The 22,603-nt window shown below is 39.7% G+C and overlaps 1 protein-coding gene across 2 annotated transcripts in view; it reads left to right on the top strand.

The window, feature by feature from the left end:
• NCS1 (neuronal calcium sensor 1) overlaps nucleotides 1-22,603 on the top strand; it is a 1,842,585-nt gene that overhangs the window by 1,572,557 nt on the left and 247,425 nt on the right. For both annotated transcript variants that reach the window (XM_044058472.1, XM_044058473.1), the window contains one exon: nucleotides 8,466-8,554. In XM_044058472.1, the coding sequence (XP_043914407.1) occupies nucleotides 8,466-8,554 (89 nt within the window). The remainder of the gene's footprint in view (nucleotides 1-8,465; nucleotides 8,555-22,603) is intronic.

Consider the following 22,603-nt stretch of genomic DNA (forward strand, 5'->3'; position numbering starts at 1 on the left):
AAGGATACAGTAATGCATTTTGTGGATTTTAGTTTTAGTCCATGATTTTGGCACCAGTTATTTATTTGGGACAAACCTTCCTGCAGGATAGCAAATTCATTTGGGAATTCAGTGACTGCGCCAACTTGCAATCATCTGCAAACTTCATCAGCCAGATCCCTTTGGTATTGGCTTTTACTTCAGAAAAGCAGATGCCAAACAGGAAAGGTACCAGCACAGAACCCTAGGGGGCTTCATTGGTGACTGGTCTTTTTGGGGAGGTAACAGCCCCTATTTTGATTGTCCGCATCTTATCTCTGAGACATCTGGTAATCCAGTGGGTGATACAGGGTTTTATTCCCACTTTATTTAGCTTTTCTACTAGGCATGAGTGGGGAATTGTGCCAAAAGGTTTGGCCAGGTCAAGGTATGGAATGTGTAAAATTTTGCCTTCATCAATTGCTTTGCTGATCTTTTCAGAAAAATCCACCAGGTTGAGTAAGCATGACCTGCCCTTAATGAATCCAAACTGAGATGGGTTCAGAGTTTGGAGGTTCCCCATGTCCCAATTGATTAATTCCATAAGTCTTTCCATGGCTTTCATATTTGGCTGTTAAGACTTATGGGTCTGTAATTGTCTTGGTCTAGGGAAGGTTCTACCTTATGCAGGGGAATGGCTGCAGCTGTTCCTGATTCATTCATCACTTTAGATTGGTCCAAGTATGCCATTAGTGAAATCAATCTGCATGTTGGGTTGATGGGAGTTGCTTTGTTATGTTATTTCAATGGAATTAGAAGGATTGTTTTTGAAAAGTGAAAACTGGCATTTACTTTAGTGCTGGATTGTTTTTTTTTGTGATAAAGATATGTACATATATACAGACAAACACACACACATTTGTTAAAATTCTGAGGGATGCCCGAACTATGATTTTCAGAATAATGGAACTGCAAGTATGAATATGGAAATCTATGATTTGTTCCCTTGGAGTGTGTACCCCCTACCCTGAGACACAGAGATCTGAGTGTGCAAGATGTGAGAGGCTGAAGAGTGCAGGCAGTGAAGTCATTCTGTAACTGTCCTTTAATGGTGAAATCATAACATTGAAATTTCTTTCCGGTTTATTGGAATCACAATATATTCTTCTGATATTTGACACTCACTCCACACTTGTGATAAGGAGCACTATCAGCCCGCATAACCCTACAAGGTGGCATAAGTTTAGGAAATCAGAAGCACACTCCTGAACTAAAACCTTCAACTTGAGTCTGTAGCCAGCTGTTAATATAACAGTCATCTAATTTACTTTTAAATACTGGCAAATGTGTAGCTGAGCAAAATTGATAAAGCACTCTATTACTTGTCTTTGATCAATGTATATAAATCACATTATTTAGCCTACTTCTGCTGCAAGCCACAAAAAAACGAGAAAGTGCTGTTTTTAATGTTCATGCATATCATTGCTGAAGCCTTCCTGTGTCCTGACAGAGTGCTCTTCAAACTATCTGGAGATATACAGAGCTGAGTATATTTTCTGGTACTTCAGAGTTGTGTACTGGTAATTGTTGTTTGACTAATTTTGTATCATTGCTGGCTGACTTCAGAGTTGTGCACTGTTATTTTTGCTTCACTGTATAGTTTTTCAGATCTCTGCTGAAGGTGTTTTCCCCCCTCCCCCTATTTCTCTGTGTCTTAAGTTGGTATAACTGATTTTACATCCTGTGTGTTATCTATCTCAAGGATTACTTGCATAAAATTAGACCCTCTTAATATAACAGCCTGCATATCATTGCTGGAGCCTTCCTGTGTCCTGACAGAGTGCTCTTCAAACTATCTGGAGATATACAGAGCTGAGTATATTTTTCTGCCACTTTAGAGTTATGTACTGGTAATTGTTGTTTGACTAATTTTATGTCATTGCTGGCTGACTTCAGATTTGTGCACTGTTATTTCTGCTTCACTGTATAGTTTTTCAGATCTCTGCTGAAGGTATTGGTTTTCCCTTAGCCACCCTTCGTATTCCTGTCTTGTTGTTTAAATTTGGAGGCTTTTGCAGTTGCCCGCCCGCACTGAAGATTTGATCTGGGACACTTCCCCCAGTCCCATCTCTTTACCTCATTCTACCAAATAGACTCCTTCTGCACTTGTTTTTAGTCATCTTTAATTTAATTGCATTTGTTAAACTGTTTGGTCTAACATTGCTACATACTCAAGTGTGCTAGCTTGCACTGCATTTGACTTGTTTTTACTGCAGTTTTAGCTACTTTTATATATATATATATATATATATATATATATATATATATCTACACACACACACAATACCTTTCCTGTAACTAGTGTAGTCCAAATTCAGATTTGCTGTATCCAGGACTGTATGTAAGCTTCTGAGCCCCCCCAAGCTTTCTGTGTTGGAGGGATGCCTTCTAGCTTATCAGTGGGAGTGGTAAGCACTAGGTAACCTATCTACTACATAAGGAGTGGTTCTGGCCTAGAAATTGTAGTTAGTGGCAGTTTGGGCAATTTTTCCATCTCTCTCAACCTTCTGATTTAAAAGCCTGCATTTGCACTTGTTTACCCTCTTTCCTGTAACTAGTTTAGTCCAGATACAGATTGTTAGTTTTAGCAGTTGAATTTGCTTATTCGTGATCAGCACTTGTTCAGAACTTGTAAGCACTAAATAACCTACTAATTACTCCAGCACTCAACCTTCCTCATTACCTAGAGGAAAACAGTTTTGGTACTTACTTTCCTCACTTGCTTAGAGAAAAACAGCTCTTGTACTCACTTTCCTCACTTATCTAGAGGAAAATAGTGTTTTATTCAGGCATGTCCAAGGGTCAGCTCCCAGTGTTCTCTCTTGTCTATCTGATGAATCTGGGCATCTTGGGGCAATGTAGAAACTGCCTCATGTACACGGGCAACCCTCTCCTCCTACCACCCAACACTACAACCTGTGAGAGATGCACTTATCCAGCCAAACTAGAGGCACCATACCACACTCATCACATAGTCTCACTAAGTCTACACCACCAAAATCCACACATAGTAACACAAAAACATTCGCGGAGGCTCTCAATAATAATCTGTCTAAGCAACAGAGACCTCCAAAGCAGAAACGCAAGCAACCTCCACCCCCCAATAAAACCCAAATGACACATAGCTCGCAGACTCAGTATGCCACTCAACCACAGCCAATAAGGCAAAACAACGTACCCAACACACTAGTCATAGTTGACTCTATAGTCAGGCACACTGATGTCCCACTCACCAGGCTAAACAAGGAGAAGTTTACTGTCAGCTGCCTGTCGGGTGCCAGGATCCTCCACATAACCCATGCACTCAGGTCACTCCACAACAAGTACAAATATGACTCTGTCATTGTCCATGTTGATGTGAACGACCAGAGATGTACCTCCCTGGACTACATGAAAAGAGACATGGAAGAGCTCTCCGATCTTGTAGCCCAGACAGGTATGACCCTAGCCCTGAGTAGCATTCTGCCATCACCCAGAATGATGCCGCAGTACAAGGACAAAATGATTGACTTCAACAATTGGCTAAGCTTCTGGTGCCATTCTAAATGGATCCAGTATCTGTCTGCCTGGGATGACATGGTCGACAGACCACGATGCTTTGCCAGAGATGGCCTGCACCTGTCACCCCTAGGATTCCGGATACTGGCTAAGGTTCTTGCCGCCCCTATAGTGCCTTTTTAGGCAAGGTCCAAATGACAAATTCACCACCAAAACAGGAACAGACAAGCAAAAACTGAGGGTGATGCTACTCAATGCTATAAGTCTAAATCTCAAAATGCACTCACTCGAGGCACTCCTTAAAATGGATAACATCGATATCTGTGCAGTGACTGAGACCTGGTTCAAGGCTGCAGAGAGCACCCCTGCACTACCAGGCTATAACTCATACCACACTTTTCAGTCATGTAACCTGGACCGGAACACCAAAGGCGGAGGTGTGTCCATATTCATTAAGGATATCCACACCTCCAGGCTAGTTGCTGAGCATAATGCAGCTGAGGTTATCCAAGTGCAACTAACTCTGGACAAAACTGCAATCCAAATTGTAGTTTGCTACAGATCACCCACCATGCCCCAGGATTCCCAATCCTCTTTTCTTGATGTACTGGAAAATATTAGGGTTCAGCAAAACACCCTAATAATAGGCGATTTCAACTACCTCAACATTAACTGGGAAATCTACTCATGTACCAACTCCTTCACTCAACGCTTTCTGGAATTCATAAACTCCAGTGCCCTGGATCAACTTATCCACACCCCCACCAGGGGCAACAGGATCCTAGATCTAGTCATTACCAACATGAGTGACCGGTGTTCCACATCTGAAGTCAACACCTTATTGGTCCGATCTGACCATAAGCTAATTACCCTAGATATCCACATCTTGCCCCCACCCACCCATTAAAGAAACCATGGTAAAACATTTCTCCAAAGCCAACTTCATGCTGCTTAAGACAGAAGTGGTGAACTTCATGACACCCATGCAGATGGACAATACAGTTACGACTACTGAATCCTACACAATTGCACTTTTTAAGCACTTACATGAGGGTAAGGTTGTTCACGCAGCCTATCTAGATCTTGCCAAGGCTTTCGACACCATCCCCCACTCTGGAATTATAGATAAACTCACTAAACTAGGTATAAATTCCTGTGTCACAAGATGGGTTGCCAACTGGCTCATGGACAGAACCCACACTGTGAAAGTAATAGACTCCAAATCCGACTTCAGATTAGTGACAAGTGGAGTACCACAGGGTTCAGTCCTGGGTCCTATCCTGTTTGGTATCTACTTCTCTGAAGTACAGGTAAACACACTAGGTCTTTGGCTAACGAAGTTCGCAGATGACTGCAAACTACGAATCATAATCGAAACTCCTAATGATGTGGACATCCTACAAAAGGGCCTCACTGAGACAGATGCCTGGTGTCAAAGCCATGGCCTCAAGCTCAATGCCAAAAAGTGCATTGTCACCCCCTTTGGTAAAAACTCTGTACCCATGAACTACAACATAGGCGGTAGTATACTTAACTCCGAAACTGTGATTAGAGACCTTGGGACACAGGTGGACAGTAGTCTCTCCTTTGATAATCACATTGCCACAGTAGTCAGGAAATCCTTCTACAAGGCATACCTCATCACAAAAGGTTTCTCATCCAGAAAAAAAGATGTCATTGTTCCCCTCTACTCATCACTCATTAGACCCATTATAGAGTACAACTCCCCTTTGGTATGTACCTCACAAGACATCTACAACAACTGGAAAGGCTGCAGAAATACCTCAAAAAGAGGATTACCGGCCTCCAGCAGATGCCCTACACAGACCGTCTCAAAAAACTCCAGCTTTACTCCGTCGCATATCGCCTACTCAGAGGTGATCTCTGCCTAACATACAAAGCTATGTCAAACCCAGAGCTGTTGGACATGCTCCACTTAAAGAAATTCCAATCCCTCCGAACTACATGCTCTAGGGACCTAAAGCTTGTCACCTCAATAAACAGAACATGCCAGAGGGGTAGATTCTGTCCTAGAGACTTCCCATACTCTGGAATAAACTACCTATCTATATCAAACAAAGCTCCTCATTAGCACTCTTCAAGAAAAATCTTGATGATTGGATGGGAAATAGGAAATTCACCCCAGGGATCACCTCTGTGGCTCTGCTCGACAGTGGCACAGGAAAATAATTTTCTTGGGTGGCAAAAGCCAGGGTACCTTTTTGGCTGGGCTTGTATAGGCCCCAGGGCTGATAGCCTAGTAACCTACCTATGAATGGTTAAAAAGAGTGAGCTTTAGGTTACAACAGTATTATTGTAAGCCTTGTATACATTTATAGGATCATTTTATTTAGTGTCTAGCCCTCGGAGCACATATTTAGTGCTTCCAGTTGGCAAACAGTTAGAGGTTCTTAAGTTCTAAAACAGCATCATAAGTGACTGCTATATGTGCTCCATTTTTTTATATTATTTACAAAATTAAGTATCAATTGTTTAAGTATTGGCTTTATCAATGAATTTTAGAGGGAACCAGTACTTCAACTGGTTTTCAAGATAGAGTTTCAAAACCAAATGAATGATGGAATGGCTTTCTGCAGATAGCCTGGACATGGTCACCGAATGAACAGAGTAAATAATTCCTAAAGTCTTGTAATGATCAGAGGCTGAATGTTCCCATTAATAGCATGCTTTATGAATAATTGGAAGTTCTTCTCAAATTTCAGGATGTACATAAAGTTTTACTAGAGGCGTCTGTTTTTGTCACTAAAAGGGGTAAAAATCTCAAGGAGTAATTTTATAAAGAAAAAATGAGTATTTCAGATAAGTGTATTTTAAAGGGGATGTTTAGATGTGACAGCTGTAACTACTGTAAATATGTTTTAGAGGGGTCTGAAATTATGATAGCAGCTAGGAATTATAAAGTGAGTATGACAGGAAGGTTTAATTGTAAATTCAAATATGTAGTTTATTTAGCTCTGTGCGGGTCTTGTCCTGCCTTCTATATAGGGTGGACTACTAGGTGCTTTTGTTTTAGGATTTATGAGCACATGAGAGCTATTGATAGGCATGACACCAGTAACGCATTGGCCAGGCATGTTATTTTATGCCATTTGAATAATATATATATATATATATTTTTTTCTGTGATTGATCAGGTCAAAAATTATGAGTTTCAGTGTGATGCTGAGGATGACCTTGACTGGAAAGCGTATTGTTGGCAAATCAGGCTGAATGCATGTTTTTTTCCATATATTAATGATAGAGAGAGCTTCAAAATTGGTCTGAAAGAGAAAGGGTTAAGGCACTGAATTAATTGATCATGTGATTTAAGATTTTATTATTTATTGCTTATTAATGCAGTGTGGTGACTTGGTCTGAGGAAGTTCATGTTGAACGAAAGCGTTTACCAGTTGCATTTTTTTGTATTTCAATAAAGTTTTAGTTTGGTGTTTTTAAGCCGTTTTTATTTATGTTTAATTTGTATACTGCTAGTTTACGAGTTTTTTTTGGAAATATATTTATTTAGAAAGCAATACTTTTGCACTGTTTGTACACTTATGCTGGAATGGAAGACTGTGTTTGAATGTAGTACATTTGTACGATGACCAACTGTGCAAAAATGTAGAGCAATTCAAAATACCTGGGCACAGAATGGAAAATTCTGCATTCCTTGAAGTGTGTCATCCTCAAGAGTTGATTAAATATGAAAAAGGTATACAATGCAAAGTCCCCTGTGGATACAGTGTGTGTGTGTGTGTGTGTGGGGGCTTCACCCTACAGAAAATCAATAGCTGAATTGCTCTTCTTTCATGTAGAGTGAAACTTGACCAAATGGCCAACAAACACATTCTAGAGTGCTGAGTTTTTGCACAACCATATACCCAGTATTCTGAACACTTTAGGCTATGAACATATAGACATGTATCTGCTGTGATATATTCTAGAGACATTTCAGGGCAAGAATACATCTTGTTTAGTAGTGCTAGTAACTTACCAATCTTTTATATGAGAAGGTTAATCAGAGTGTCTCCCTTCCTGTTCATTACACACTTTTCAGTAGTTGCACTGCTATACAGTCCAAATGTAGCAAGATGGTATAGGCAGGCCTATGAAAAACTGATAGTATCCAGGTAACCAAAACTGGGGAATCCTGGAAGACTATTGAGTTTTCCTGCCAAAGGTGGGCTGAACACATTTGCTTCTCACTCCTAGCAGTAATTATTTGCAATAATCAATGTTTTTTTTTGTAACAAGCATTTGTGTCCGATCCCACATATACATTGCCCTGCTATTTAGTATATATGATACTAAATACAATGATTTCTGATTTTGTTCAGAAAAAGTACATTTTAAATAGTGCAGATTTTTTAGAGATGTATTCAACCCCTAGAATAATGTTTTGTTCATGTGTCTGTAGGCTATGTCAAGGTACATCATGACATTTGGAGACTGCTGTTTCAGCATTATGCTGCTTGCTTTGTCTAAGCAGTTTAATCCTCATAAATTTCATAAGCAGTTCAACATCAAATTAGAGGCCTTTTTATGTGCTGGCAGACTTGATTTATATTTTGCATTGACTTCAAATCCCCAAAAGTTTCAGTTTCATTATCCTTTGTGCACTAAGTAAGTTCTGTTTAGATGTAATTTGTGGCACTAAATCATGTTTTATATTGCTAGCTGACCCGTAGTTTGTGAGTAGTTTACCTGTAAGAGTACATATCCATTCAGTTTATCTTTGTAGTATTGCAGTTTTCTTGGCTGCGCTACATACGAATCTGTATTCTCGACTCATCTGAATTGCATGCCAGGACAACTGTCAGATTGATATATGCAAACTAGATGGACTGTTATCAAAGCTGCAAGTGCTGCAAGCCTTTTCTATTGTAGAATACAGAGGGGTAGACTAGCCATTGATTTTTTCCAACCTTTTATCTTCTTGTTTGCATTAGGGGCATTTAAACTGTATGACCTGGACAATGATGGTTACATCACAAGAAACGAGATGCTGGATATTGTGGATGCTATCTATCAAATGGTAGTAAGTAGACACTATTCATCTTATAGCATGACTGTAAAAATTAGATGTTTAGATAAAAAAAAAAAAGTATTACTCTTTTAGGATTGGCATCTTCCTTACACTCATTGTTTGCTGGAATATGCTCTGGCTCCATGGGGCCTTGAATTGCATGAAGCAGATATTGAAAATGGATTGATTAATAGATAGTTACCCCTTTTTATAAAGTTCTTACTGTAAGGTCTTTCATTTTTTCCTTTAGAACTTCTTGATTGTATCTTACCAGTGCAAGTGTATCTAGCTTTCTTTTGAACAGGTCACTATCTGTAGTCCAGCTCAATTTGGATTCTCATACTTTGACTGCATGCCATAATCTCACTATTAAACTGAGACTGCTGGCACGGAAGCATTGAAGGTCCATCTTATATAACATCTTTATTTGCTTTCCATGTTTGGAAAAGGTAACAATGTGAGGTTTTGTTTGCATGATGGTAACAGAATGTGAGGAACATATATATTTTTGGTAACTTTTAGACAGTGTCCGAGAAAAGGTATGCATCAAATGTATCTGACTTATGACTGGAAAGGATGAATAGGTTGCATTTATCAGTGTATATCAGTGTAATGCCAGTAGGTTCAACTGTACCCATTCAAGCATAACGTAAAATAATGTAAATACCATTTTTCACAATATTCAGTTTGCAGTTAAGTTGTTGTTGTGTCTTTCGGCTTTTCCCGGTTAGGGGTCGCCACAGCGGAACTCCGGTCCACTAATGATTGGCAGTTGATTTTTACATACCGAGTTTTCAGCTCTGACGCACAACCTTCAACAAAGTTATGCCCATTCACGCATATCTCCATGCAGAAGACGCTCTAGCTGAGAGTTGAACCTGACAGCGTCTTACTGTGAGGCGACAACGCTACCGCAACATCAACACCGCGGATCTCAGTTTGCAGTTAAGTAATGGCATAAATATGGGTCTATATTAGAACATCGAAGTCCTGAAACTTCGAATGATCTATTATCAAACCCTATTCAGTGAAAGTTCACAATATCGAACATGCAGAACAGCAAGTATTTTCCCAGGGAAAAAATTTGCTGTTCCGAAACTCACACACACACAACACAAGCATACCAAAAAAACAGCAATCCACACACATATACTTAAACTCCTACATCTAACCTTACACTAAACTGTACATACACTGTTATCTATCCACTTACCTTAACCCTAAGGTCTGTCATTATCGCACACTCACCTTACCCACGCCCTAACCCTAACTCACCTAACCCACGCCTTAACCCTCACGTCCACACAATCGCACACTTACCTGAACCCAACCAGTAACTTTTCACCACAGTGCTGAAAATAGCGAAGCGACAGAAATGGCCAACCAAATTCTTTCCCTAGGAAAAAATTTGGTGTTCTGCAGCTTCGCTATTTTCAGTGTTTGCTGAATAGGGTTTGATATTAGAACATTCAAAGTTTTAAGACTTCGATGTTCTAATATAGACCCCATAAATATACATGTAAACCTAATTCCTGTGTGTCTGTATGTCACATTGGGCTTGTAACTGTCATTCAGTTGCAGGCATCAGCAGAACAGTTACATTTGCACCAGTAGTAGTAGAAAACCATTACTATTAGAGGCCCAGGCAGAAGGAGGAGGGACAAATATGCAGTTGCTGCCTTTATTTTTTGAGTAGTAGTTGTAAATATGATTTGGTAATGTACTGTGTGGAATAAAGGAACTGACAACTCACTGTGGTATTTTTTGCATAAAACGTTTCATTTACTGAAAATTAGTAGAAGTCAGTTACAGACAGATGCAGTCCTCACCGGTACACTACCAAATATTTATATTCAAAGAGCTGTTAAGTACAGTCATCAGTGAAGCTAATATTGTGAAACAGTTGACATTTCTTTGATGTGTCTACACAGATTACTCTACCTTAGCCATACTGCATCATAAGTGCAAATATACATTTTCTCCCAGTATGACCATTTGCCGTACAGGTGGGGGCAACATGCTTCCACCTAGCCCTCATTACTAAGGCATTCACAGCTGAGTTCCTGCTTATCTCCTCCCCCTAAACACTTAATATTGTCTTACATGCAGTCTGCCCTTCCTTAATAAAGTCTGGTTAATACCTTCCAGCTTTACATTTTCCCTGTCTTGTAAAATTTCAGTAGCCTACACCACTCTGGCTGTATTTTATTCTCCCCACCATCCTGTATGCAACTCACCCATAGTATATCTTTCAACATGTCTTCTTTGATTTGGTTCTCATGGTGCACCTTTCTCTTTCCATTTCATATCCACTCTTGTTTATCTTCCCCATTTCTCTGTTTTTTTTTTTTTTGTTTTGTTTTTTTTTTTTCTGTTCAGTCATGCAGGATTTTTAGGTAAGCTCAGGTGATTTGTGCAGCATTTTCTTTCATTCATTTCATACTTCCTTCCATTATTTCCTGGTCCAGGTACAATTCCAAATCATATGAATTGGACCATTAGCTAAAGCCCTACAACTCCAAAAATGTAGAATCTCACTTCTTTCTGTAATTACTCAACCTTCTGGAATTTAGAGACCACCTATGTAGTACCCTCATTTCTTAGTCATGTAAATGATGTCACCTCCTGTGCATGCTGTACATCTCCATCTTCCCTTTAATCATAGACTCCATTCCCTGTAGTTTCCTTCTTACTGATTCTGTGCAACATGGCCATGCTTTTCCATTATGACTGTATATGAGCTCCCTGTCTATTCACACCCCAGCTTTTGTTTTCCAGTGCCCTTCTCTTCCATTCTCATCTGCTGCCTCCTCTCTATCCAGGTCTCCTGCATATGGAAAATGATGTACCAGTCTTTGTCAGCTGCCAAACCCTACATTTATATGTTTTCCTTCTACTGCTATAGATAGCCTGCTTATCCTCAGTGATTACATTTTCTCCCCAGGAACATCTCTGTTGTACCCTTCAGCTTTTTGCTAACAACTTTCCTCCGTTGTACCATTTGTTCACCCATCTACTCTTTGTTATCTCACCTAAATAATCATCTTTTAAGTCCTCCATCATTATTTATATTAGTTCTCTGACTTTCTTATTGTTACCTATTGTCCTCTCCTCTTCCCAGGTAATAACACCCTTTTCGTGCTTTATTCACCAGACCCCTTTGTCCTGATATATCGGTGTCAGAGAAGAGCTAAGGAAATGTAGCACTCCCCAGCATAAAATCCATTTCAGCCTTGTGCCTGAACTGCTCAAGATTCTTACTTTTCTCACCCTTGATCTCACTCCCTATGAATGTTTTTGTTTATCTGTCTGGATGGTCTGTAGCCTGTCTTTTCAGCAGTTACTTTAGAATGTAAAAAAATATGGAGAGCTGTCATCAGATTTTATTGCACTCTGCTGTTCATGTTCCAGGTCATGACCATTCTTTCTCACCCACACATGTCTGCCATTGTTACAGTTTTTTTCTAACCCTCCTATAGACTTATTTCAGTAGTCTTCTCTAAAGTGTTTCTAACTTGTGGACCTAACTATATTGGCCCTGTCATAGATATACTCTCTGAGATTATTATTATTGTGTACTAAAATGTGTAATATAGCCAGACACTGTGAATGAATTCAGAAATTTTTTTGTGCTACCTAGCTAGCAAGCAGAGCAATATTTAAATTTCTCTGCAATACTACTGCATTTTATACTGGGTAGAATAAGGGTTGTATGCTGGGCACTATCTTTCATTTACTAGTTGTAAGCTGTATTGTGTGTGTTAAAATGATAAAATGTATTGAATATACACAGGTAAACTGTCTCTAACATTCATAATAGTTTAAATTCTAGTCCATCTACTGGGATGAATTATCTCATGGAAATGGTAGACATAATTATTGTTTTCTCCATTCTGGATCTTTTCCTTTTCTTCAGGATGTTTTCTTCATTAAGCCATAGTACTTAGAGCCTGCTTAAGCAGTTGTGTGACCCAATTTAGACCATTTTGGCTGAGCATTCTAGCCTTTCCCCATCCTACCCCATGGTTGCCCTTTCATTGTATCCAACAACAAAGAACCTGGCGATAGCACAAATTATTTCCATCTGCTTTTGGAAAATTATTCAGCTTGATGTTTGCTTTTTCTTGTGCTAGTTGCTTGAGACACTTACAGCTAAATCATAGCTTGCTTCCATCTACTTATAAACCATTATTTATTTAGTTTCTTTTTTATTTATTATAAAATGACGTATGTATAACTATACAAAATTTATAGAGCTATATAAATAAGTAAATCTCACTTGAAATTTTAGCACTGTACTCTTTTTAAAAATTCCGATTAATTTATTATCGAGTAATAGTTTTAATTTGATGCAAAATTTGAAATGTTTTTTACCATTTACTTTTCTGCATACAGTAGTAGCTAATTTAAGAAACTCACCAACGTTTGGTAGTGATTCACATTTCCAATTTTAAAGTAACTATGTTCCTTGTTTCACTAATAATGCCCAGGTTGAGAAGTGTTAGGAAGGATTTATACAAACAGAAATTGTCGTGTTTGTTAATATCAGAGCATCAGTTATTACACACTTATTGGACCACAGTGCTCTAACAAAGGATTTGATATCTTCCCAGTATTTGTTGGTTCTTTTGCTTTTTAAGAATATATGGTACTTTTCAGCTTTCAGAGATTTTTTACACCTCCAGCAAGAATTTTATTTGGTTTTAAACTTTTTATTGATTTCCTGAGGAGTAATGAACACACTGAGCAGATATTTCCAAGTAAAAACTTTCCAAAAAGTACTGGAAGTCGTTAATCCAGCAGATCTTTCAATTAGATCTTTATTATTGCCGTCACTGCCATTTAAATCATAAAGATTAATTAAATCTCATTAGTTATTGCTAATTTAGACATCTAGTTCTAACATTTGAACCCAGCATTACTATCTCCATTATTACATAGTTTATCCTGTCCATCCAGTCGTCAGTACTCCTGTATTCTTTGTCTCTTTTCAGCCTGTCAGCCTAGAGTGAACTGCAAATATAGTTGCCTCATGCTCATATACCATTTTTGTCATTTGACACAGTATTCTGTGCTCTCCTTTGCCCTAACATTGGTAACAATATTTGTGGCCATTTCTAGGCAGTTTTTTTCTCAAACTGAAATTTGGAGAAGCTGGCTATTTTTCTCCCCATTGGTCTATATCTAGTGTCCCTTATATTCAGCTGTCATCTCAATACCCATGACAGCAAACCTTTTTACTCCAATCTGAAGTCAGCTCATTCATTCCACTGTCTTGCTGCCACCTGGCCCTCCATCTTTCCATTTCTTTAATCAGACCACATTATACATGACTCCTCCTTTAGCTGTCCACTTTTCTTAAAGTCTAGTGCCATAATATCATTTCTGCATTCGCAATATCTCCAAAGCAGACTTCCTTTTGTCATTAATTTGCACCTATCTATCCTTTCTCCTTCCCCTTTTGATGGCAGACACCAGAGCAATACTCGGCTCCTCCTGAATCCTATTATCTATCTTTTAGAGGTCAGATAGTCAGATGTTGCTGTATATTCTCATTCTGTCTCATTATTTATTTAACCACTTTTCCTACTTATTTTGTGCAGCATCTGCTTTCAGTTTGTCTTACTGGTTTCACTTAGAACTCATAGTTATTCATTTTTTTCAGTCCTTGTATAGTCGTAACACTATTCATTCAGTTCATTAGTGTCAGCAGAAAAGTTCTTGCTGCATGATCTCTCCCTACCTTAGCATGTTACTGCTGTTGTGAAGTTCCAGTCTCCTTAATTGATGCTCATGTTTCATTGACTAGCGCTATTCCGAGTCCTGCGTATACACGTGTACTACTGCTGACACCCTTTCCATCTTTATAGACCATGTTGCTGCTATCCATACTTCTTACACTGTGCCTTATTTATTTATTTATTTTTTGGCATACTCTTGCCACTCACCTCCTTTATCTATTTCTCCTCTAGGACCTTTGCTTGGGACTGTATTTGTTGCCTTAGCCTATGGGTATTCTCCAAAAAGTCCATCTTCTCTTGAGAGCCATCAGTAGTTTCTACAGGCTTCAGTCCTCTTTTTCTACTTTACTCTAGCCAGAAAGTTAAGTACTACTTTTGGTGCCTGGAACTACTTCCTTTCATCTTGTGTTACAGAACTATTGTAAGTGAGTAAACCTTCTAAGAGACTTATAGGACTTACGAGCCTGTATCTGCTGGCTAGTGGGCTTAGATGTCTGTTGTAGTTTCCAAGAAAAATCCTTTAACTGGATCCCTAAAACATGGTCAGTCTGAGTATGCAGCTCTCAGGTTAATTTTCTCTGTTGTGTAAAAAGAGTGAAAACATGACTTGGTTTATATGTGGAGTGTTGCTTCAATGCCAGCCCCTAGTGCTTTCATACCTGTACAGTCCCTCCATGTACAGGTGGGGAATGTATACAGGTATGAAGCACTAAAGGTTGGGTACTTGGATTATGAGCAGCTTCTTTATCATGCTTCTTATGAGTGAATGCAGCTGCATTTCAGGCATGCAGTTCTTCTTGACCTATTCTCCAGGTATTCAGTTGTTTCTTCTTGACTTGCCAGTGCTTTTTTCAGTCTTCCACACTGACTGACTTAAACTTGATTAGAGATCTGTCTGTGATTTCCTCCTCTGCTTTTTGATATCTGCATAGGTTTCCTTGCTCTGTTTATTTTTATTTAGCATCATGGCTTTCACTTCTGTCTTGTGCTGCAGTTGCTGACTTTTGAAAGAGCCAACATATTTGCATATCTGCTTATGCCTGTGTAAATTACTTTTAGTCTACCTTACGTCTGCTGTAAATTTCAGTCATTCTTAGAGACAACTGCAGTGAGGGAAACGTGTTTGCTATCACCAAGAATGAAGCAAATAAACTAGGCTGCTATATTCTACTGCATCTTCAAGGCATCGACTTAATCAAGTGATTCATTATGTTCTTCCCCTTATCTGTTGGTTGGGGATCACTGTCAGCCTTGCGAAATCCAATCTGATCCCCACTCAACAGTTGGAATTCATAGGAGTTCTGTTAGACTCCATTTCAGAGATTGCAGCTTTACCTTTGCACAGAATTCAGCTGATATGGCAACAGGTCACTCAGATCTTAGACCTGTCGTGCCCCCTGGTTCACATAGTTCTTCGAGCTCTTGGGTCTATAGTCTTGGCCATTCATCTTGTTCCTGTGTACAGCTACCACATGTGGGTGTTACAATGGATATTAGCTGTCCTATGGTTGGCTCTGCTTCATCCCCTGTATGTGACCATAAAACAGATGCCTGTGTGCAGATGCCACCTCCAGCGGTGGCTTCAATCTCAGGATCTCTCTCTAGGCAGGTCCTTTTCTTTCCCTCCACCCACAGCCACAGTGACCACGGATGCCTTCCTGCTGGGGTGGGGGTTTAATTTTCCAGAGTAAGACTGTCCAAGGTGTGTGGTCACCAGTAGAGACCAAGTTGCATATAAATGCACTAGAGATGATAGCAGTTCTTCTGTCTTGCAAGCCTTCCAGGACTGCCTTCTTCTACGGATGATTGCAATTCAGACAGACAACATGGCAGTGGTCTTCTATATCAGCAAGTGGGGGGGACGTTGTTTTCTTACCCATTTTGCAGAGAGGTCAGGCCCATGAGAGTGTGGGAATGGGTGATGTCCTCTGGCCGCTTCTTTATTGCAATGCACATACCCGGGAATTCCAATGTGTTGGCCAACAGGCTCAGCAGATCAATCTTCAGTCCTCACGAGTGGTCCCTCAGTCCTTCTGTGGCAGAGCAGATTTTCAACCACTGGGGTAAATCATGCTGCAACCTTTTTGCCTCCCCAGCCAACCACAAATGCAGCAGGTACTTTGCCCTGATCCCCCCTCAGGGATAGTCACCGAGGGACTCTCTAGTCCACAATTGGTCTCCAGGTCTCCTTTATGCCTACCCTCCTGTCCCATTAATACCTAAGGATCTGCAGAAAGCTCATTGCCTGAAGACACGCCTGATCATCATTGCCCCTTTCTGGCCTAGTCAACCATGGTTCCCCTTCATCAGTTGTCATCTGAAGTACTGGATCCCCATCAGGATCTGATTTCCCACCCATCGGGGCTTCCTCTCCCAAACCTTCGGACCTGTCATCTAACTGCATGGTTTCTGCAGTTCCAACAATCATAAAACAGTCCAGGCTGGCGTCCCCAATTAAATGTATCATTCTAGCTTCCCAGAAACCCTCCACCAGAAAGGTATGTAGTAGCAAGTGGAAAAGGTGTTCTATCTGGGCTAAGAGCAGGAATCTGGATCCCTTTTCTGCTTCATTTTCAGACCTTATTTTGTTCTTGTCCTCCCTTTTCCAAGTGAGAGCCAGTTTTTCTACTATCAAGCTTCAGTTGGTGGTGATTTCCAACTTTCATGAGAGCTCTGAGTCTACCCTTTTGTCTAGGCTTTGTAAAGTGTATATGAAAGGGTTTTTTCTGCTTCATCCACCGATTAAGGATTCTTCCCCTCCTTGGGACCTCATGCTGGTTTTGTAGTCTCTGACTAGGCATCCCTTTGAGCCTGCTAGTTCCTGCAATCTCAGGTTCCTGTCTTGGAAGGTGGCCTTCCTGGTGGCTCTTACCTCAGCTAGGAGAGTCGCAGAACTGCAAGCTCTCACCATTACTCCTCCTTAAGTGATTTTTCACAAGGACAGAGTCTCTGTTAGGATGAACCCCTCCCTCTTGGCCAAGATTGCTTCTGAATCATCTCTAAACCAATATATTCAACTTCCAGTGTTCTTCCCCAACTAGTCCAACAAAGGGGAGTACATCCTTCATACCTTTGACATTCACAGACAATTATGGCTTTACCTGCATAGAACAAAAGGTTGTCGCAGGTCAGAACAACTTTTTGTGGCTTTTTCCCCTAGCAGATGTGGTCTTCCAGTTTCTAAGGTCACTATTTCTAAGTGGATATCTAGCTGCATTTCCACGGTCTACAACCTTGAGGATCCAGGAAAAGTCAAGGCTCATTCTACTAGGTCCGTAGCAACTTCTTCAGCCATTTTAGGAAGGTTTCATATTGATGATATTTGTGCTGCTTCCACTTGGTCTAACCTTCACATGTGTATTTGTCACTACAAGATTGCACAATGAAACTCTGTCCAGCAGGAATTCAGTAAAGGCCAACACATGAGTATAATAATATAGAACACTTTAATAAAATGATTTAGTGCTTTCATTCCACTACAAACCAGAACATCATCAGATTAAATTCCCCGCTTCCATAACCCTATTAAATAATACATCTGCAAATTCTATTGGTTACTTCTCTTTACAAACTTAACAAATCATTGCCCTTCCAACTGTTTACACTGTTGCTAATGGAAACAAGGTGTGATGCCCGCGCCCTGGCCCAGCAATCAAGGAGCCTCAATCCTCACCACTAACACCAGAGTCTCATATAGGAGGAAAGGATAACAAATATACACAGTAAAGTGCAATTTCCCTTAAGAGCACACAGAGATCACAGTCAGTCCGGGGCTGGTCACTCCCTTGCTTTTCAGGTCCCCAATAAGACTCCCCACTGGCACAGCTATAGGGTCCAGATCTCAGCCTAGTGGGCAAGCTAAAACCTCTAGCACCCTGTCTGTCCAACCAGTGCTTCGTGCCCCTGCCCAAGTCACTGACACACACAGAAGAGTTTATACAACCACACCGACACTCCTGGGGAAGGCTGACACAGGTTCTCCAGCTGTGCCCCTTTTTCCCCAGGCTATAAGGTAGTATCAGCTGCCACCACCCACTAATATTTATCAGCTACTCAAAGGCCCTTAAAAGGGTGTCCAATTATTACTGTGCGATATTAATATCCAAATGGTAGTATAACCCAAGGCTAAAGCTATTAGAGTGGCCTTGCACAGTTTACCAAAGGCATGCAAGTACTCTTAAGAGCTTAAATTATCTCTACACAAACCAGCCACAACTAAAAGGTTTTAAAATATTTAATAATAAATAATTAAAACCACAAGACAATACTTTCTACTACACAGTCACTGCTAGTCAAGTATTCAGATATCACATAGAAATACTTAAAATAACAGAAAAACACTTAGTCTAATCTTTTCTAATTCCTAGCTACTTCTAGGAGAAAACATAGTTCTAACTTACTACTTATATAAAGAGAGCATAAGGCAGTGCTGAGTTGGATGTTCAAGACAAAAATGCTTAATGCCTTCTGATTCTCTCTGTTTAAATTGAAACTGCAGTTCTGATAAAACATTACATCATTTCACACTTTCCTGGTGTTCCCAGGCTGACAGAAACTGCATTTACATTCTTTTACACTTAGGCAGAAACCAGAGCAATAAAGGACATTCCACATGTAAATTCTGGTCATTAAATTTAGCCTTAAAACAATAGGCAGGAAGCCTTCATCTAGTCCAGCTGGAGCCGACTTTAGATCAAAGGGTCACAACATGCTTTTATTGGGTCAGTAGAGAGCACTGTTGCCACATTTTTGTAACGGCATTTTTTTTTCATTTAAGACAACAAGCCTGTGAGTCACATTCATATTTACAAATCATAGAATTATGTACCAAATTCTATTTGACTAGGCTGGCAGCCTTCACCCATCTCTACCAGTCTTCACACAAGGGATTGTCCATAGTACAAAAACTGATAAAATGTACAATAAATAAAATAATTGAATAGCACACATACAATAAATTGAACTTCATAATACAGTACTTGACAACTTATTGAATAAAAGTTACTGCATGAATTTTATATATATATATATATATATATATATATATATATATATATATATATATATATATATATATATACACATACATATATACACATACACACACATACACACACACACCTGTTTATAAAACCTGTAAAAACACTTAATGGTGTAAAATGACTGTACAACTGTTTAAGGCAACCCTCTCTTAATCTGGCAGCCTTCCTTTTCAGTGCTGGCACCATGATACATGGTTGTTTAAACCGGGGGGGGGGGGGGTATGCTTCTAAACATATCTGCCACATTAATTCTTGATATTCCAAACTGGTTTCCCAGTCACCCCCCCCCCTCTAAAAGTTCCACTTGTTCCAGTACCCAAAACTTAAAACTTGCTTGCATACATATAAGGGTGTGTCTATGCAAGGCATTTGTGTCCTTCCTTCTACCAATGTCATAAGGATGTTCATATACCCTCTGTCTCAACCTTCTCTCCATCTTCCTAACAAAATAACTCAAATACTGTTGTACAGTAAGCTAAATATATTAACAATATAAACAAAATCCCAGAAAATTCTGGGGAGCAATTAACTCCCTGCTCCACCCAGGAACAAACAATACCCCATGCACAAACCCAGGAAAAAACTCCCTCTGAACTAGCTTCACTCTTCAGTAAGTACTTTGACACCATCACCAAACTTGCAGCTACCTTCCCACCCATCAACACAGACCAATTAGGAACACCACCAACACATAGCCCTTCAAATCCCCTATCCACCTTTTCACTATCATCCATTCCCACATCCACCATCCAAAAACTTCTTTATAAACTAAAGCCATGCACAAATGCCCCAGATAATCTACCTGCAGAATACCTACAACTAGCAGCACCCTCCGTTGCTTATCCTATGAGCATTCTCCTTAACAGGTCCATTCAAGAATCCTATATACCAGATATCTGGAGGAAAGCATTTGTCATCCCCCTTCATAAAGGAGGTAACAACTCTGACATCTCTAATTTCCGCCCCATTGCCATTCTTTCCCCCATCTCTAAAATATTAGAGAAATGCATGCATACATAGTTCATAAGTCATCTAGTTAAACAATTGCTTTCCCCTACTCAACATGGCTTCAGGCCTGAACATAGCACCAATACAGCCCTCATTTCCTTCTTAGACACAGTAAATAGAGCTCGCGATGCTGGCTCCTTAGTTTCTGCACTCTTTCTTGATTTATCAAAGACATTTAACACCATTTCCCACTCTCTACTGCTTACTAAACTCTGGGGCCTTAGCCTATCTCCCTCCACCCTACAGTTGTTTACTAACTATCTCAGCAATAGGCAACAATCTACCAGATGGCAGCACTCCTCCTCCCCATTCATTACTACTAACACAGATGTTCCTCAAGGCTCCATTCTGGGTCCCCTCCTTTTCAGTATATTTGTCAATGACTTTCATAATACTCTAACGCACAGTACTGTCATCCAATATGTGGATGACTCAACCATCATCTGCTCCTCAAAATCTGTCACTGAATTACAGCATCTTACCCAAGAAGCATTTACCTCTACTGAGCACTGGATGTCCCAGAATCACCTCGCCCTTAACCCCAATAAGACAAAACTATTATTATTTGCCCCCACAGAGTATAGCCCTCTTGATAAGTCTCTATTTACTGTTAGTTCCCATAGCAACACTATCACTGAAGTTGTCCCTAGTACCAAATTGCTAGGTGTCATCATTGATGACAAATTAACTTTTGACCTTCACATCCACAACAACATAAAAAAAAAACATCAAAAGTTGGGTGCCTTATATAGGCACAACTGTTTCCTCAGTCTCTCTGCTAAAAAGGCCTTGGCCTCATCCTTCCTACTTCCAACCGTTCTATACGGAGCCCCTATCCTCACAAACCTACAATCCTCCTCAAAAAATAAGCTGGACTCTTGTTACAACAAAGTCGCTAAATTTGCTACAAGCACAAAATACCCACCATTGCTTATCTCTGCATCAACTAAAGTGGCTAGAATCCCCCCACCACCTTACTTACCTACAATTAACTACAGCCCGCAAGATCATCTTTCAGCCTGAAAGCTGCTCTTCACTCACATCCATATTGACCATGTACCACCCTATTCGACATCTCAGGTCTGAAAACAAAATGTTATTATCCATTGAGAAACTTAAACTCTCAGCCGGCCAAATGCTATACTCTCATTCTGTCTCCAAGTTATGGAATAATATTCCTCCTTCACTCAGGACAATCAGTAATCCTGCTTCCTTCAAAACATCCCTCAAATTACATTTTTCCTCTCACTGGCTATCCTCCTGTACACCACCAAATAACCCCAGCACTTGATTTCCTTCTCTAGAACTTCAACCTCTATCAATCCTTAAAAAAAACTCCCCTCTTTTCCTCTGTACCATTCTGACTCATTTCTGTCACCTCGACTAACTCTGACCTGTCACCAGCTTTCTACCCTGAAGTCAACTCTCCTCACCTTAGAACTCTACAAATATATGTATATACTCATGTGTTTATCCAAATACATGGCATCACTACTTTCACATCTATAGCTGACTGTAATACATTATTGCCACTTCTGCCACTACTTTTCCCCTCATGTCATACTACTGCCCATAATACTTGATCCTACACATTAGCACAGTTTACTCTTGCATATAGCAAAGGATTTTCATATGTAATTAATGGAATGACATTGTCCTATGTTTCAACTTTGTTTTTTACTTTTGTATGTATCAACATTGTTCTATTACTTATGTATGTATTACTGTGGAGCTTTTCTCCCCGGACCTCCACTGAAAATGGGCTCTTCCTAGGCCCAGTGGACTTTCCCGGTCAACAAATGCAGTAAATAAATAAGTAAATAATTACCCCTTTTGAAAGACAATTGAAATACCCATTTGGTTTTAACTTATAACTACTTCCCTTAATCACAAGTTCATAAGAGTATGTAGTAGTCCAAACCAGAGTAGGCAGCAAAGAAAGTCACAGACTTGAATAAACGTCAGAACTTACTTCGTAAAAAACAGGTTTAATAGTGCACAGCAGGTAAGCACTTTCACATTTCGCTTCATCAGACCTTCAGAAGCACACACCAAAGGTCATTACTTAAATACTCACAGCTAAAAGCAATTGCAAAAGAAGCCATTGCTATTTAAAAAGACATACACATATTCAAAAACTACATTCTACTATATGACTGCATAACATCTCGCATAGCTAGCAATCAATAAAAAATATACACATGAATCTGCTGAATGCAAGGTTAAACAATCTATGTAAAAAATATATCTAAAGAATATAAATAAAAAAT

The sequence above is a fragment of the Protopterus annectens genome, chromosome 16.part0, assembly GCF_019279795.1.
Source record: "Protopterus annectens isolate FY-2018-M chromosome 16.part0, PAN1.0, whole genome shotgun sequence".
Taxonomy (NCBI): Eukaryota; Metazoa; Chordata; order Ceratodontiformes; family Protopteridae; genus Protopterus; species Protopterus annectens.